The sequence below is a fragment of the Aplidium turbinatum genome, chromosome 12, assembly GCF_918807975.1.
Source record: "Aplidium turbinatum chromosome 12, kaAplTurb1.1, whole genome shotgun sequence".
Lineage (NCBI taxonomy): Eukaryota > Metazoa > Chordata > Ascidiacea > Aplousobranchia > Polyclinidae > Aplidium > Aplidium turbinatum.
Window position 1 is genome coordinate 22,066,489 of NC_137483.1, and position 19,368 is coordinate 22,085,856.

The 19,368-nt window shown below is 38.2% G+C and overlaps 2 protein-coding genes across 2 annotated transcripts in view; both read left to right on the forward strand.

Annotated features, from left to right (window-relative positions):
• The first annotated feature begins 1,432 nt into the window (after positions 1–1,432).
• Positions 1,433–5,508, forward strand: LOC145780688 (ATP-dependent translocase ABCB1-like). Its single transcript, XM_082592308.1, has 6 exons — positions 1,433–1,531; positions 1,979–2,039; positions 2,397–2,596; positions 4,403–4,546; positions 5,178–5,282; positions 5,334–5,508. Exons 1-6 carry the CDS (start codon positions 1,449–1,451, stop codon positions 5,506–5,508), a joined length of 768 nt encoding a protein of 255 aa, XP_082448434.1. The 5' UTR covers positions 1,433–1,448.
• Positions 5,199–19,368, forward strand: part of LOC145780825 (phosphatidylcholine translocator ABCB4-like) — a 50,504-nt gene continuing 36,334 nt past the window's right edge. Inside the window, exons 1-5 of the mRNA XM_082592468.1 lie at positions 5,199–5,282; positions 7,733–7,904; positions 15,591–15,715; positions 15,948–16,161; positions 16,743–16,925. Coding sequence (XP_082448594.1) covers positions 7,812–7,904; positions 15,591–15,715; positions 15,948–16,161; positions 16,743–16,925 — 615 coding nt within the window. The 5' untranslated portion in view covers positions 5,199–5,282; positions 7,733–7,811. The remainder of the gene's footprint in view (positions 5,283–7,732; positions 7,905–15,590; positions 15,716–15,947; positions 16,162–16,742; positions 16,926–19,368) is intronic.

The window sequence follows — 19,368 nt, forward strand, 5'->3', positions numbered from 1 at the left end:
ACAGGTTGAAATTTCCGATTGTTGTTGAAGTGCTTTCTGTAAGTTACTTCATCTACTATAATATGCTCCTGAATGAAGATTTTCTTGAAATGCATTGCTCTAGCGCCCACGCCGATAGTAGTGAATCTTCTGCTTCCTCACAGTCGAGCGTTTTTCAACACAGCCATCGGGGTGGACACTTACTTTCTGATTCCTGACTTAACTTTAACTCTGTTGTAAAGACAATGTAAAGCATACATCACAACATGACCAACATTTACTGACATTGACCAACATAATATTTGTGCAAACTATGGAATGTGTAATCCAGAGCACTGTAGCAACCATTTTCCCACTACCGACCAGTTAAAGCTACGCATTATTTTTCGGTCCAACCTCCAATTAAACGCATGTGTTTGCATGTACAATTTGCACATATAGGTTACAACTCACTCAATTATCGCAACGCTGGTTCTGTGAAGACCCTGAGGTTGTTTTATAGCAATAAGCCGCTCACAATTTGGGATTATGATAGTCAATGACACTCGCAGTGAGTTTATATAGCCCAGCCTATTTTGTAATTTTGTCTTGATTGTTGTTTTTAAAGAAAACTTTATAAACTTCTTGTTTGTTTAGTTTGAATATTTCTAGCAGCAAACGTTTACAATTAAAGAAAACTTAAATTGATATTTTAGCACTAGCACGGTTGATGATTTTTTTTTAATTGTTGGAGCAAGTGGTTTTGTACAGCCTAATACAACAAATTCCTCATGGACCAGCCCGGGCCGCGGCCCGGTGGTTTCCGACCCCTCGAAAGGTTCTACCCCTGCACAGAGTTGAACCATCATTATTAGATCTACTGAGTTGGGAGTTGGATGTTCATGTATGAAGCAACATAGCGACAACCATTAGGCTGCTGCGTAGTCGCATTGCAGAGTGATAAGAGCTCTAGTTCGACGTTTGAAAGGCCGAAGGTTTGACACCGCTCAAGAGCATGTGGTTGTGTATTTGGCAGGGACACTTCATGGCCTGCCTGAAGGTGGACACAAAAATTGTCTTCCTTGGTTTTTAGATCACTTAATCTAAACCTTCAACTACTAGGTGTAAGTCGGGGATAAGAAACACATACGTGACAACCCAACTGAAAAGTCGATTCTTTTATATCAATTCAACATCAGCAGATCTTGACATAGTAACTTATTTTTATTTCCTACTTTTCTGCTTTACTCCAAAATTGAAACTAGCTAACCACCATGACTTCATCATCCTTAAGTTTTTTCAAATTGACCTTCACTGACAAGGTTTCTCTCAGTCGGTTTTCGTTGTGTTTGCACGCATTGCACGCATTGTGTTAGCACGCATTGCACGCAACCACAACATTGATCCAACTAACTTTGCATTGATCACACCAATTTAATGATTGCTTGTACATTTTGCCGTTTAAAAGCTAAGGTTTCAAATTATCTGACATGACACAAAGCGACGAATCAGATGAGAAACCTCTTCTGGAAAAAACTGAAAGAGTTGAATATGGAAGTAGTACCCTAACTAGGTAAGTAGATACAAGCTTTATTTTATTTATCCGCGATAAGTTTTGTATTTGTGCATCACTTTAAAACACAATTTTGGTAGAGAGGTGACTTTCTTTAACCATAGGCAGATAACAACAAGCAACCACACGGCATTTAACATTATACAATTAGAGTGAACATAAAACTATAAACTACGAACGTTTTCGGCCATACTCAAGTTAGTCCTTCTCAAGTAACTTACTTGGTTTTATCTGTCCACTTTAAAACACTGAAACAATATGTATTTTAAGTAGGCCCTGCAAAGTAAAATCTAGTGTAGCATATTATATTGAAATATACTGAAAGAAAAAAAGACCATGAATCGGTGAATCTGATCTGAAGTCGCAAGAAAATATCGAAACGGTAACCAAGTCGTTCATGTCCAAGTGAATGTTCCTTTTCTTAATCTGCCCTCACTGCTTTTACAGCTCAAATGAACCGACAACATTGAATGAAAAAACACCGCCAAGCATATCTTTGTTTACTCTGGTATGTTAATTTGTGATTAGATTAATTAAGTTTTGTGCTCCGCATTTAGTCTGGGACACAAGGTAATTAAAGTATCAGAAGCAATTCTTTCTGTCTAATTTAACCAAACTGACTTTATACAATAAGGAGCAGGCTACTAACAATTTTTAATGGGTGGTTAAAACTCTCTTGCAACATGTTGGTAAGTTTGTTTAAATTGAATTTTATGTTTGCATAGGATAAAACTAAATAAAGCTTGAACACTGTAAAACGTACATCGACTTTGTACTTTAGAATTAAAACAAGTAACCTACTTTTATTTAGCCAGTTGGTTATTTGCAGATAATGGTTAATAACCAAGGTTTTTATTTTACGCAGTTTCGATATGCTGATTCGTGGGACCTGGTTTTGATTTTCTTCGGAACATTGGCTGCTATTGGGGATGGAATTCTCATTCCTCTTTTGGCCATCTTTTTCGGCCAGCTGGCAGGCTCCTTCACAATCTATGGGCGATATAAACAATGCAATTTAGATTATTACACTTGTTTCAACAACAACCTAACTACTTTCAACAAATCGTGAGTGAAGCAACGCAGAGTAGCCTACTGTAGAGTAGAATAAAAAGTTGACCAATTAGAATAGATAGGCTACAAATCAAAAGTGACAAGATAGGTCAATAAAGAGGTAGGCACTTTAACGTATTCTACTGCGCCAAAGCAGTAACACAATCATGCGTGACATAGTCATTCGCTTACGATTCTTACATACGATTTACATATTTACGAATCTTACATACGATTCTTCGCGAATCAGCTGATTGCAGTCATGTGACTTAGCACGTGACAATATGAGCGCCCTTCTCGAAAGTTTTTTGATACAAACTAAACTAAGTGAATGAATCGCCGTCATCAGCGTAGCCTAGTGGATTGGAGTTTGGCCAAGAGACATACTGTATTCATTTCGATTGCTTGGGTTCGATTCTCACCTCCTATCTTTCCTATCTTTGCTATTTTTTCTAAACTAATTGCAAAAAGAATTTTTGGCTGCAATCAAGTGGTTTCAAACATCAGTGATGTCATATGTCACGCAAGATTGCGTTATTGCTTTGGCGCAGTGGAATACGTTAAAGTGCCTACCCAATAAAGACGGTGTTTCGACCACTTTTCATGTAACCAAAGGCCAATTGCATAAAATAACCCAAAGTCGGCTACACAGCCAAGTGGTAAGAGCATTGGTTACACCGCTCAAGAGCATGTGGATGTGTCTTCGGCAGGACACTAAAAGACATGCCTGAAAGTGGACACGAAGAGTGGCTTTGTTTCCTTCTCTTTTGTTTAATCCAAATCTTCAACCATCAGGAGTAAGCTTGGATACGACCACTCAAAGTCATACTATTTGTTATAAAACCTTGCAGAAGGCCTATTGTCTGGTTGGAAAATCTTTATAATGTAATTTCTAAATCATATTTTTACTTGGATTAAAGTTGATATTATTGGTAATTGAGCTTGCGTTTCGTGACTTGCCATAGGCCAGTGGTTCTTAACCAGGGTTCGATCGAACCCCTGAAGTTCGACGAAGCTATTTCAGGGGTTCGGCGCGAACGTCCTCTGAAACATTAACACACGGCCTACTGGATGGTATATCTGCGAATATTTTTTGGAAAATATTGTCTAGCCGAAACTTGATAGCGGCTTACGTGTTGACAAATAAACATTGTGTGTTTGACGCATGATGTATAATGATCCCATCTGCTTAAGCCAGTAATTACTGAGCATTTGCAGACGTTGCAAAATTCATTTCAAAACTACTTTCCTGAACAAACGCAATATCCAGCATCAGCATGGATACATTAATCATTTGCTGATGATACTACAACAGCAGATATAAACAGTCCATACTTGGATGACATTACCGAGCTTCAAGAAAGCGAGGCCCAAAAAGGAACTTCAACACAACAAATCTTCAGACGTTTTGGTGCCAACAAATGGAAAGATCTTGTTATTACAAAAGTTGCTCTTGAAGTTCTCATGCCATTCGTAACCACTTATTAATGTGAGCATGCGTTTTCTACTCTGGTGGATGTTAAAGCAAAAAACGAAACCGGCTTGCATGCGAAAATGACATGAGAATTGTTGCTGTTTCCGAGACAAAGCCTCGAATCTCACTACTGGTCTCAGAAAAACAACAACAGAAGTCTCATTGATACAGTAATGTATTGTACTATTAAATGTGGCAGATTTTTGTTTTTGTGACTCAGCGAAAATTTGGGGTTCAACCAAAGCTTGCAGATTAGCGTAAGGATTCGGCAGGTTAGTAAAAGTTAAGAACCACTGTCATAGGCTATAAGAACATTATGTTGTGTGATATTTTACAATGGATTGCAGGGTTTGGAATTTCGTAATTCAACCTGAGCTAGATGATTTTGAATCCAATGGATACGAAGCGGTTAAATATATTTTTGCGGTTGCTGCCATAGGATTTGTCGTCGGTTTCATTCACACGTTTGCTTACACTCAGCTATCGCTCAAGTAGGTTAACTATACTTAGGTACTTATCTTTTTATTTAAGGTATTCTCATTGGCAGTTATAAGACATGCATCAAAACGTAAATCCATACAAAACATTTTTGAAGACCTTCTGTAGAGTTATTCATCAAACCATCAATATATCCTACTAGATGAGATACTAGAAGACAATACTTTGTGTCCGGTTGGCCTGAAATGTGTATCACAAAAGACACTCAAACATGTTCTGTGATGCAAATATGTGTCAGTAGCTTAAAAATTAAATAATATTCAAACTCATACAATTTTGGAAAGCACGGTGTTTAATGCTATAAATTTCTGCTGCATTCGACTACAGAGAAACAATAGTGAAATTGTATCGTTCTTCTGTTTACCTGTAAAAACTAGCTCTAGGGATTCCTTATTAAAACTGTAAAATAAGAACTTTGCGGATAGAAACAAACAAAGTACGTTTAATTTCATTTAAAACAGTAGGTCATTGTACTTCAACAAGATATTTATTTTGAAGGGTGCCATATTTGGGACCCCTCAACGTTTCATGTTTAGCCTACGTCACAGATGAAAGTACTGATAATCTCCATTTGAACTATCTTATGCCTTATTAACTTTAATAACTTTATACATTATGCTTCAGACAATCTCAAAGACTTCGAGTTGCACTGTTCAAGTCCATTCTACGCCAAGAAATTGCTTATCACGACGCTAAATCCGCGGGCTTGCTCAACACCAGGCTCGTAAGGTAAAATGCAATCATAAATCTTGGTACGATGTAATTACAAACATGGTCAAGCCGCATACCTCCACTTCTTCAAGTAGTCCAATCTCCATCTGAGAAACAACTGGGTCATGGCCTCACTAGACTTGCTTCATCAAAGCGCAGCCTCTTGCTCACAGATGTAGGACAACTGTTCACTGGTGAAAAAGAGATACTGGAGGAAGCGAACCAATCAAGTGCAAGCAGATAAACAAAATGTCAACATTCAAAACCAGCACCACAAATTTCAACAATCAGTAACAGTACGGTACGGTAGATAAATTAACAACCCTTGCAGAAAAACTACATCTCAATGCGGTCAGTATTCAGGAACACAGAATTTACCACCCTTGTAGCCTACTAGAATATTTTATAAAACTGTTGGCAAAGGCTGGCAGCTTGTTTTAACTTTTCCGATCAAGAATAGGAAAATAAACAATTGAAGGAATTGGGATAGGCTACTGCTAAGTCGGAGGCTCTCAAAATCTCAAGACCATATACATACAATGTAGCCTAACCAGTGGGATGGCATGACCATTTTTTTGGATAGTAATTTTTTCTGCAAACTTTACTGTAGTATACTTGCAATTCAAAAAGCGCTGGGTGCAGTTCAATCAAGTCACCTCCACTATTTTTTTCTTTTCTTTTACATACAAGTAGACTGTATGCAGTTTACCAAAAAGCGGACACCGAAACAAATGGTCACGCTACTGAATGTAATATATCCTTAAATTCAAGACTTTTTCAAGTGACATTCAATGGAAACCCAGCAAAGATTATTTAGCTCAACCAACATTAACAGAATTGTCACATTGTGAAGAAAAGGGCGTTCTTCCCGGCTGTCAGCACAAAGCTGAGCACTCACGAGTAGCCTACAGCGAGCAGTTGAAACACGTGTCTATCGCTGTTAATTCTTGCTACAATCGGCTGCCGAGAAACATTTGAATTGTCACAGCTCGACCAATGATTCTCCAAAAGAAAAACAAATTTCAGCCCATGATGTCACAACAGTTGGTGGCGATTTCAATGCAAAATCTTCTCCAGATAAAATAAATGGTTATGCTTAGTATTTGGAAATGAAAAAATAGTGCTATATAGACTGTAAATCTTAACACATCATTATCCCACATAATTCAGGCCATCGAATGTTTATTGCAACGTTTTTTTCCTGAATACGCTCGAATGACAATGACGTGGATGATAATGAAAATACTGTCAAATGATGTAGCCGCTACATAATTTTCATGCTACATTGTAGCGTGAAAATTTAAGCTACTATTGTTGTCGTTTCTATGAAACAGAAAGTTTTTGGTCAACCAAATGGAAGGACTTGGACCAAGTTTTCGTCAGGTCATCAATTTTGCGGAGGCCAGTTATTCCGTTGGGTGGAGAATACATGGGACAGCCAAAGATGATGTGATTGGCTGTTTTCTCCGTCGCACCACACTGACAGGCAGCAGAGGCTCTCATGCCCCAACGTACAAGCATTGAAACTACTTTAAGTTTAGTTCACGCACTTTAAAAGTTCAAAACTAGTTCAATTCTACACACAGCCTTGTAGCTCTAATCGTGATGTTTCTCAAAAAAGACTTGAGCTATTTTTGTTTGATTTGGTTTTGCTAATAACCTACTCGGTGTTTTGTGGGAAAAAGCAAAAATTAAAAGTTTAAAGCGTATAGACATCTCAAATTAATCCTGAATCGCAAACGTTAACTCTTCAACTGAAACTTAATTCTGAAACGGTTAAACGTCTAAGACGTGAAAGATTAATCAGAAACTGAATATCTATCTACCAAGGTTAAAGCCGGTCTGAGCTAATTATCCCAACCTAAACGTAAGCTACAGTGCTGCAAGTGGTAGGTGCACAGCGATGAAAAGCCACCCACAACCAAGCAGCTCATCAAGCAAAAACTAACCAAAAATGCTGTTGCTAGGTTTGAACCTTTCTCAGTCAAAAAATAAAGATTACCATAATAAATCAAAAATGAAAGTTTTGGTACAAATAGTTAAATAAACTTCTGTTTGCAGAAGCATAGTTTTATCGGAGTTAGTAAATTTAATAAATGAAGGATATTATTATTATTTTTATACTTATCATATACTAAATATGATAATCACAGAAGGTCAATAGTAAAACAAATCATCATCTTCTCATTAGTTTTTTGTTTGTCATGTTTTGTCATGTAGTTTATTGTTTGTCATGTAAACAAACGCCTTGTTTACACATGAATTTCACGGCTATTGCCAGTGAGTCCGAGAATACAGGAAACACCGCATAATTTTCGGAGTCCGATTGGTTTCTTTTAAGGTGTCTTGTATGGTAAGTCTGAGCCTCTATTCGATTTGGCACCCAAAAACGGCTCTGTTCACGGCTGGTTAACCCTAACCCATATCATACAATGTTTATACTTAATAATTTTTTCTTTATGTTTTAGTGATATACTTACAATTAAGGACGGAATTGGTACAAATCTATCCTTGGCCATTCAACAATTAGTTCGGGGAATTTCTGGGATGACAATAGCTTTGATCTACTCCTGGCAACTTGGCTTAATTGGACTCAGCCTAACACCATTGATCGTTTTGTCGCAAGTTTCTCTGATGAAAGTGAGACACCCAACTTTTTAATGAAATTGTGTAGCCTATAATACCTACCTTATATATATAGTATAAAAACTGGCTTGATGTATGATGTAATGACAATTATAGAATTTTATAGCAAAATACATTCTGTTGTATTTAACCAAGGTTATATTACAATTTATGAGTAAAATCTTTGTGTCAAAAACTACCATTATTATGCCTTGATGATGTTAAAGAAAACAGATCCCGACTTTAAATTGTTTAAGTTAAACTCATTGTCACAATCAATGTGCGAGGTCTCGCGACGGGCTGTTTGTATCTTGACTGAACGCGCTGTTTTAATTATGGAATTCTAGTTCGATGTGTTATTATCGGTTATGACCTGAAGTAACCTTTGATTGCGAATCTTTGTTATGTAACGTAGTTCTGGACCATTCTGTAAGATGCAAACCTCGAACATTCTGTTGTTTTCTCAATCACCAAATATCGTTTGTCATGATGTCACAAGGATGTTTACCAATGGATCTCTGATTGCGAAATCATTATTTTCTAGAATCATTTTCCCTACGTGACAATCTAGAAGCTTCTGTTGTTTACATTTAAATGCAACTTGATAGAACAATGGTTCTTTATGATGTAACCTTACATAACTTTCTCGAAGTTACTAGACCGAACAACCCTGTATAAATAGTGGTGTAATTTGCGTAATGATTATTATGATGAATTGAGTGGATTATTATGAATTGATTATGAGAGTTGTGTTATGAGTTGTGGTTTGGTAAAAGGTGCAGAAATTATTGTTGATTGAGATTTGAAGTAATTGAATACAAGTAGATGAGAATTGGTGCTGATATAAATTGTGTTCGAAATTAGAGTTATTTGAGAAGCCGTTCGTTAAAGTCCTTCAAGAAGTTAGATTATCATTTCACTAGTAGAACTATTCGGCATTTAATTGAGTGCTTTTCGGTTATACCCATTAAACTACGTCATTGAACCTTTCCAAGTCTTTTTCCTGGTAAAAGATAGAAAGAAATCGTGACATTCTGGGGGCTCGTCCGGGATATAACCGATAAACCGAAGAATACCGAAGGATTTATTGAAAGAATTAAATCTATAACAAGCTATCAAAATGGCGGATACTGTCAAACATGAGATGATCGAAAACTTAGGGAGCATGGCTGAACGAATGGGGCTGAGTGGCAATGAGAAGTCTCAGTTTGTGATGAAGGAGTATCACAAGATAATGGACCAAAAATCTCAGCAAGAAGCTGACGAAAGAGAAGAAAGAAGATCTGCTCGTGAAATAAGGAAAGCAGAACTTGAAGCTGAAGAGAAACGAGCACAACGTGAAGCAGAAGCTGAAGAGAAACGAGCACAACTTGAAGCTGAAGAAAAGCGGGCACAACGCGAAGCTGAAGCTGAAGAGAAACGGGCGCAGCGGGAAGCAGAAGCTGAAGAAAGAAGAACGCAATATGAATTGGAAAAGTTAAGACTTGATTTAGAAAAACAAAAACTGGACATTGGTGAGAGATCTAATTCTAGTAACGATAATGTTCGAGATGTTATTGTGGCGCAAGTTAGACGTCCAGATTTGCCATCATTTGTTGAGGAAAAGGATGAGTTGGATAGTTATTTGTTAAGATTTGAAAGATATGCTACAATAGCCAACTTGGAGAAGTCGACGTGGGCTACCCAGCTAAGCATGTTATTATCGGGACAAGCTCTTGATGTATATTCAAGACTTTCGCAAGAAAAAGAAGCCATGAACTATGACAGATTGAAGTTAGCTCTGTTAAAGCGATACAATTTCACCGAGCATGGATACCGTCAAAGATTCCGTGAGGCAAAGCCTGAACGACACGAAAGCCCAGGTCAATTTATTGAACGTTTAAGAAACCTTTTGTTAAAATGGTCCCGAACTTTCGGGGGCTGAACAATCGCTAGATGGATTGGCAAACCTTATAGTTAAGGAACAATTCACAGATTCAGGTTCCAAAGATCTTTCAGTTTATTTAATGGAGAGAAGTCCAAAGACTCTTCTAGAAGATATAGCCAGTGTGGCGGAACAGTATTTAGTTGCTCATGATGAGAATTTGTTGACTGAAGAGACGTTGTCATGCGATAATGACGAAGGACAAACAAATAATTTTGAAGGAGGTGCTGTTCCAAGAGAAGTACGTTGTTTTAACTGTAATGGCTTAGGTCATAAGGCTGTTAACTGCAGGAGTAAAACTAACAGAAATCATCAAGATGCAAGGAAGTGGTGCAATCGTTGCAATAGACAAGGACACGAAGCGAAGGAATGCAAGAACAAGTCGTTTTCTCTTTCCAATCAGTCTGGAAAGAATGGCAAAAACACAGAGGTTTATCGAGGCGGTTGTGCGTTAATGATTCGTGAACCCACGCTTGAGAATGAGAGACCGGATGAAGATAGTCAGTCGAAGAAAACGGGAAAGAAGACAAAAAAAGATTCTTACGAAGAAATAATACCTGAAGATTACCTACCAGTAATGAATGGAACAGTGGGAAACAAAAAGGTAAAAGTTTTACGTGATTCTGGTTCTACGGGTATAATGTTGAGGAGAGATTTAGTAAAAGACAGTCAGTTAACGGGAAAAACTGGCATTGTGATGTCGATAAATAACACTTCAATCCAAGGACCGTTAGCGAAGATATATATCGAAACTCCGTATTGTAGTGGGACTGTGAAAGCGTTATGTTTACAAAACCCTTTAGTTGATCTTATAATCGGAAATGTTACTGAGAGAGATTCTGAAGTTACTTGTTATTCTTGTGGCAAGAATGGTCACTTTGCTCGGGATTGTTCTGCAGATAATCAGAGACGATCTCACAATCGCGGATACTACGAACGCAAAGAACCGAGGAGAAGAGGCAGGCGACGACCATTTGGAGTTTGCTATAGATGCGGTAGACGCGGACACTTCGCCAGGGAATGCGTTGCTGACGGCGGACATTCGGAAAACAGACGTTGCCGTAACAACCATTGCTACCGATGTGGGAAGATTGCACACATAGCCAGGAGCTGCTCTTTTGACGAAAAGGCTTGCTACAACTGTCACAGAGAGGGTCATCTGGCCAAGGAATGTCCAGAGAGGAAGTGTTTCCGATGTGAGAAGATGGGTCATCTCGCTCGCCGGTGCACTGAAGACATTGAGGACGTTGGAAACTTTCACAGGAAACGTGATAATTATTATTTTGAAAAACGCTGTCGTTGGTAGATCATGCAACGATGGGCTAATGAGAATTGATTTATTGAGTAATTAATTGTTTTGTGGTGTGTTTTGTATTGATTGTGTTGTTATATTGTTTGCAACAATATTCTAAGGGGGGGGGGGGGCGTATGTCACAATCAATGTACGAGGTCTCGCGACGGGCTGTTTGTATCTTGACTGAACGCGCTGTTTTAATTATGGAATTCTATTGCGATGTGTTATTATCGGTTATGACCTGAAGTAACCTTTGATTGCGAATCTTTGTTATGTAACGTAGTTCTGGACCATTCTGTAAGATGCGAACCTCGAACATTCTGTTGTTTTCTCAATCACCAAATATCGTTTGTCATGATGTCACAAGGATGTTTACCAATGGATCTCTGATTGCGAAATCATTATTTTCTAGAATCATTTTCCCTACGTGACAATCTAGAAGCTTCTGTTGTTTACATTTAAATGCAACTTGATAGAACAATGGTTCTTTATGATGTAACCTTACATAACTTTCTCGAAGTTACTAGACCGAACAACCCTGTATAAATAGTGGTGTAATTTGCGTAATGATTATTATGATGAATTGAGTGGATTATTATGAATTGATTATGAGAGTTGTGTTATGAGTTGTGGTTTGGTAAAAGGTGCAGAAATTATTGTTGATTGAGATTTGAAGTAATTGAATACAAGTAGATGAGAATTGGTGCTGATATAAATTGTGTTCGAAATTAGAGTTATTTGAGAAGCCGTTCGTTAAAGTCCTTCAAGAAGTTAGATTATCATTTCACTAGTAGAACTATTCGGCATTTAATTGAGTGCTTTTCGGTTATACCCATTAAACTACGTCATTGAACCTTTCCAAGTCTTTTTCCTGGTAAAAGATAGAAAGAAATCGTGACATTCTGGGGGCTCGTCCGGGATATAACCGATAAACCGAAGAATACCGAAGGATTTATTGAAAGAATTAAATCTATAACAAGCTATCAAAATGGCGGATACTGTCAAACATGAGATGATCGAAAACTTAGGGAGCATGGCTGAACGAATGGGGCTGAGTGGCAATGAGAAGTCTCAGTTTGTGATGAAGGAGTATCACAAGATAATGGACCAAAAATCTCAGCAAGAAGCTGACGAAAGAGAAGAAAGAAGATCTGCTCGTGAAATAAGGAAAGCAGAACTTGAAGCTGAAGAGAAACGAGCACAACGTGAAGCAGAAGCTGAAGAGAAACGAGCACAACTTGAAGCTGAAGAAAAGCGGGCACAACGCGAAGCTGAAGCTGAAGAGAAACGGGCGCAGCGGGAAGCAGAAGCTGAAGAAAGAAGAACGCAATATGAATTGGAAAAGTTAAGACTTGATTTAGAAAAACAAAAACTGGACATTGGTGAGAGATCTAATTCTAGTAACGATAATGTTCGAGATGTTATTGTGGCGCAAGTTAGACGTCCAGATTTGCCATCATTTGTTGAGGAAAAGGATGAGTTGGATAGTTATTTGTTAAGATTTGAAAGATATGCTACAATAGCCAACTTGGAGAAGTCGACGTGGGCTACCCAGCTAAGCATGTTATTATCGGGACAAGCTCTTGATGTATATTCAAGACTTTCGCAAGAAAAAGAAGCCATGAACTATGACAGATTGAAGTTAGCTCTGTTAAAGCGATACAATTTCACCGAGCATGGATACCGTCAAAGATTCCGTGAGGCAAAGCCTGAACGACACGAAAGCCCAGGTCAATTTATTGAACGTTTAAGAAACCTTTTGTTAAAATGGTCCCGAACTTTCGGGGGCTGAACAATTGCTAGATGGATTGGCAAACCTTATAGTTAAGGAACAATTCACAGATTCAGGTTCCAAAGATCTTTCAGTTTATTTAATGGAGAGAAGTCCAAAGACTCTTCTAGAAGATATAGCCAGTGTGGCGGAACAGTATTTAGTTGCTCATGATGAGAATTTGTTGACTGAAGAGACGTTGTCATGCGATAATGACGAAGGACAAACAAATAATTTTGAAGGAGGTGCTGTTCCAAGAGAAGTACGTTGTTTTAACTGTAATGGCTTAGGTCATAAGGCTGTTAACTGCAGGAGTAAAACTAACAGAAATCATCAAGATGCAAGGAAGTGGTGCAATCGTTGCAATAGACAAGGACACGAAGCGAAGGAATGCAAGAACAAGTCGTTTTCTCTTTCCAATCAGTCTGGAAAGAATGGCAAAAACACAGAGGTTTATCGAGGCGGTTGTGCGTTAATGATTCGTGAACCCACGCTTGAGAATGAGAGACCGGATGAAGATAGTCAGTCGAAGAAAACGGGAAAGAAGACAAAAAAAGATTCTTACGAAGAAATAATACCTGAAGATTACCTACCAGTAATGAATGGAACAGTGGGAAACAAAAAGGTAAAAGTTTTACGTGATTCTGGTTCTACGGGTATAATGTTGAGGAGAGATTTAGTAAAAGACAGTCAGTTAACGGGAAAAACTGGCATTGTGATGTCGATAAATAACACTTCAATCCAAGGACCGTTAGCGAAGATATATATCGAAACTCCGTATTGTAGTGGGACTGTGAAAGCGTTATGTTTACAAAACCCTTTAGTTGATCTTATAATCGGAAATGTTACTGAGAGAGATTCTGAAGTTACTTGTTATTCTTGTGGCAAGAATGGTCACTTTGCTCGGGATTGTTCTGCAGATAATCAGAGACGATCTCACAATCGCGGATACTACGAACGCAAAGAACCGAGGAGAAGAGGCAGGCGACGACCATTTGGAGTTTGCTATAGATGCGGTAGACGCGGACACTTCGCCAGGGAATGCGTTGCTGACGGCGGACATTCGGAAAACAGACGTTGCCGTAACAACCATTGCTACCGATGTGGGAAGATTGCACACATAGCCAGGAGCTGCTCTTTTGACGAAAAGGCTTGCTACAACTGTCACAGAGAGGGTCATCTGGCCAAGGAATGTCCAGAGAGGAAGTGTTTCCGATGTGAGAAGATGGGTCATCTCGCTCGCCGGTGCACTGAAGACATTGAGGACGTTGGAAACTTTCACAGGAAACGTGATAATTATTATTTTGAAAAACGCTGTCGTTGGTAGATCATGCAACGATGGGCTAATGAGAATTGATTTATTGAGTAATTAATTGTTTTGTGGTGTGTTTTGTATTGATTGTGTTGTTATATTGTTTGCAACAATATTCTAAGGGGGGGGGGGGGGGGGCGTATGTCACAATCAATGTACGAGGTCTCGCGACGGGCTGTTTGTATCTTGACTGAACGCGCTGTTTTAATTATGGAATTCTATTGCGATGTGTTATTATCGGTTATGACCTGAAGTAACCTTTGATTGCGAATCTTTGTTATGTAACGTAGTTCTGGACCATTCTGTAAGATGCGAACCTCGAACATTCTGTTGTTTTCTCAATCACCAAATATCGTTTGTCATGATGTCACAAGGATGTTTACCAATGGATCTCTGATTGCGAAATCATTATTTTCTAGAATCATTTTCCCTACGTGACAATCTAGAAGCTTCTGTTGTTTACATTTAAATGCAACTTGATAGAACAATGGTTCTTTATGATGTAACCTTACATAACTTTCTCGAAGTTACTAGACCGAACAACCCTGTATAAATAGTGGTGTAATTTGCGTAATGATTATTATGATGAATTGAGTGGATTATTATGAATTGATTATGAGAGTTGTGTTATGAGTTGTGGGTTGGTAAAAGGTGCAGAAATTATTGTTGATTGAGATTTGAAGTAATTGAATACAAGTAGATGAGAATTGGTGCTGATATAAATTGTGTTCGAAATTAGAGTTATTTGAGAAGCCGTTCGTTAAAGTCCTTCAAGAAGTTAGATTATCATTTCACTAGTAGAACTATTCGGCATTTAATTGAGTGCTTTTCGGTTATACCCATTAAACTACGTCATTGAACCTTTCCAAGTCTTTTTCCTGGTAAAAGATAGAAAGAAATCGTGACACTCATGTTCACCAATATTTTACGTTTGCAAAGTGACTTGATTCACAGTACTTTCCCTTGTGAATTCCACCGGTTATCGTTACAGCTTTTGTAGACGGTTTGTATTCATGAGAGTACTACCCTATCAAGTTACTTTCATAGCACAAGTAACAGGGAAACGGGTTCCATTTTTATTGGTTCCCATCAGTCAGAACAAACCGAGTTTTAACATCACTACAAGCTTTCCGAATCGCTTGTTAGATCAAAGCAGGTTGTTGTTGTTGCAGGGTTCATAGTGTATAAGTTCTTGAAAGGTACCGTACATAGGCTAGTACTGTAGTACATAGGCCAACTGTAAAACTAGCTATAGAAATCATAAGGTTAGATCAGTGTGTGTACAGTACAATCATTGACAAACTAGTATAAAGTTTACTTAAACCCCAAAGGTTTTAAATATGACCAACTAAGGAAAATGACACGATGCCATTAAATTACTGTAGAATTACTTATTTCAGGTTTCCTCCGCCAGCGTAAAGAAAGAACAAAAAGCCTACGCTAAAGCAGGTTCAATTGCAGAAGAAGCCTTGTCATCAATAAAGACGGTAACTGCTTTTGGAGGTCAGGAGAAAGAGATACTAAGGTAAGACAGATGCGATGTAGCATTTGTTCACGTTATAGCAATAGCTGTTCTAAAGTAAACTTGTATACAGTATAAATATACTGTACACTACTTTAATATTCTCAATTCAATAAAATAGTTACTTTATCAATAAAAATATTCAAAGATTTTTTTACGTAATTCAAATACGCATAAGGCATGTTACTAAGGACATTAAAAGATCATATGCTTTGTACTCTCCTACATTTTTCAGATATTCAGAAAACTTGACGTCTGCCAAACCAGTTGAACTGAAACGAGGATTCTGGCAAGGACTTTTCCTGGGAATAATTTACAGTACAATGATGGCAGTATATAGCTTGGTGTTTTGGTACGGAACCAACTTGATCATAGACACAGACATACCAATCGCGAATGTCGCGACAACATTCACTGGAGTTACGTTATCTTCCTCAGCTGTCGGTCGAGTAAGTCTTTTATTTTGTTAAGCATTAACCTTCTAACTGTCGCACACATTTCTCTTTCAGTTCACCGCTTGTATGCTTTTCACTTATGTTTCAGCAGCTCCATTGCCCTCTCTGGGATTTGTAGTTACCATTTTTTTGACCTTACTTCGCTTTTTTTTTTCAATGATATGGCTTTTGTCGTGTGCAATTATGTCTAAAAATCCATGTCCTTTGCTTAGTTTACTGGACTTTAAATCTTTGTAGTAGGCTACCGACAGCCTAAGTAGGCTACTGCAAGTGTTTAAACTTTTAGAAGGAAAGACAAACATTTTCAGATCAAGACAGAAGAAGCGAAACTTCTATCCAATGAAAGAAAAAAATTGACCTTTTCCTCACTAGTCCAGTGAATGTTTTTTCACCGAATCAGTTTCATTTCTTATAATGTTCTTTTAGTATTAAACTTTGTTGAAAAGAGTGTAGTAGATTGACGAAAACTATCTCTAGAAAAACATTTCGATTTTTGTCTGCCATGTTAACGAAACGTGGTGGGCATAGTAGGGATCGTACGTTTTCTGGTTGAAACTTAGATTTTCATTACACAGGCAAGCAGTTTCTTCGATTTCACAATTGATGCAAAAGCTGCCGGCTCGAAAGTATTTCAGTCTATTGATCGAAAGCCAGACATTGATGTTTTCTCTGAAGATGGCGCCGATCCAAACCCAAAAAGTGGAGATATTGTGTTTGAAAACGTCAGCTTCAAATATCCAACACGTCCTGATGCAACGGTATGTAAATATGCATCTCTAAACCAGCGGTTCTCAACCGGGGGTCCGTGAAAGTTTTCGAATTTGAAGCATGATTGATAAATTACGACATTTAAAAATTTGTTGTGCTCCAGGCTATTAGTGTATTAGGCAGCAGTGGCCGAGTGGTTAGCGCGTTGGCTCGCAGTCGAGAGCCTGCATGTTCGACTCCAGCCAACCGCACTTGCTGTTGTTTCTCTGGGCAAGAAAATTTACGATAATTGCCTCTACCCAGTGATCGATTTCGAGTAATGGGTAGTAGGCCTACCAAATTTAAGTCATAAGTAGAGTAGACAACCGGAAACAGACATTGGCGTCGGCTGCAGCGTGGGTCAGGTGTACGTCGGAAGGCGTACACCGATGCATAGCGCTCAAGTCCGCTTTCCCGCAATGCAGGATAAAGATATGAAAACAAACAACAAACAAACAGTGATTTTCAAACTGTGCGTCGCGACACTCTAGTGCGTAGTTTGAAATTTTAAAAGGCGTCGCATCAAGGTTCGGTTTTTGTAACTAAATAACTTTTATCTAAGAGATAATCTTTTTATAAGACTATGTATGTTCTTGTTCAAATTAATACTTTTATTCATTTAAAATAGCAGATTAAACACTTAATTTAGAAATGCAGATGTTATTGAGCACTAAGCAGCGTAACTCACAAGTTTGCCATCACTGTGATGACAACGAAATATTGACTACAAATGAAAAAAGGGAAGAACTCGTTGTCAACCAAAAGATCACAAAAACTCTACTAATTTTCGAAAAAAAATTATAGAAAAACATTAATTCAGGATATACATTACCGATTGTTGATCCTGTCTCCCAACAACAACGTACAGCTCATGACATAACATAATCTGACACTGAGTTCTAACTTGTGCTGTCATGGATTCCTCCAGCCAATTTACGGAGAGACAAAATGGTGCACCAGCTTACACAGCGAACTCTATTGGATGGGAATCGTCTCTTGAATCAATTGGTTCCAAAGGAACAACTTAAGTTAGAGCCTCCACGTCTCAAATCTCGCAAACCTTTTTCTCGCCAGGCTACAAATCTCTGTGATTCTAAATTTGACCTTCAAAGAATCTGGAGTAAGCGTTGGGATAAGACGTCAAGGCCAGAGTAGTTGACAGTACATCTAAGCACCTCACTCCAATCAGGATCAAAGATAGCCTACCCCGCAAATATTGGGTAACGCTCAATCGTCTTCTTCCTGGAGTTGGACGTTTTAATTATAATATGTTCCAGTTGGGTCTTGTTGAATCGTCACCCTGTGTATGTGAATCAGCCTCCCAAACCACACAACCCATCATTCATCACTGCCCGATTTACGGACCTCAAAATGGAAATGCCAATCTTACAGCGCTTGATAGCAACACAGTCCAATGGTTACCGTGCCTGCTGAATGAAATAACGTGATTGCTAACACCTCATACGCAAGAAGATGAAATAACTTCGTCAATGTCATCAATCGTCAGAAGTGCTTTGGGAGTGATGCAAATCCTTCCAAGTGTGACACTTCGGAACATAAAACATTTCTTTCCATTAGGAGACGCGAAATACTAAAATGTCAGATAAATTTTGTTGTGGGTCCGCAACCACTTTGAGGCACCAAAAAGGGTCCGCCTAGACAAAAAGTTTGAAAACCAAACCACTTCAAAGAATAGTTACTTGAACTACAGATTTACTTGAAAACTTGTAGCCTACTTTTACCGAGTGGTCGTTTTTACTTTTGTAACTTTTTTGGGTTCAGACCTAAAATGTTTGGAAGACACGTGGGTTGGAAATCAGTTTTTAAAGTGATCATTTTGCCCCCTTTCTGGAGCAAGATGATCTCACCCTAAACCAGCCTTCAAAGGAAGGCAACGGTACGAGTCAAAATTCTTTCTGGTTCTTACACGTAAAGAAACCTTGGAAAGATTGATGACGTAGTTTATGGGGATGTCAAACGGTAAACAGTCAAAAAATGGTCGAATAGTTCTACTTGTGAGACAATAGATGAAAATTATTGAACTGGCTAATGGTGCACCACTTTCACCACATAAAGAAATCAAAGTCTGAACAGTAAACGTCTTCGCCAATTTCAAAATAAATATACACTACTTCTTGCAACAACTACTTTACAATTGGCAATAACTTCCACTTTTAGAATCTATTCAATATCGGGTAGATCTTTATAATCATTTTCAATATACTTTTCGTTACAACTTCTAATTCCCATAATACACATTTCTAATTATAATTGTAATCAAATTACGAAGCTATGTACAGCAGGCTTTCTTGGACTAGAAGCTTCCAAAGACTAAAGTAGTATTATTTCACAAGAACTTATTCTTCTGGTCAAATCATATGGAATAATTCATCTATTCTAGAACATGAATGCACCCTGCCACCCGAGCTACGCATATTGATTGTGACATGCGCC

What these genes read in the sequence shown, in the direction of transcription:
- LOC145780688 (XM_082592308.1), top strand. Translation starts at nt 1,449, where the DNA reads ATGACACAAAGCGACGAATCAGATGAGAAACCTCTTCTGGAAAAAACT. An exon ending in GGAAGTAGTACCCTAACTAG is followed by an intron (nt 1,532 to 1,978) that starts GTAAGTAGATAC and finishes CTGCTTTTACAG; the next exon opens with CTCAAATGAACCGACAACAT. An exon ending in CTCAACACCAGGCTCGTAAG is followed by an intron (nt 5,283 to 5,333) that starts GTAAAATGCAAT and finishes AACATGGTCAAG; the next exon opens with CCGCATACCTCCACTTCTTC.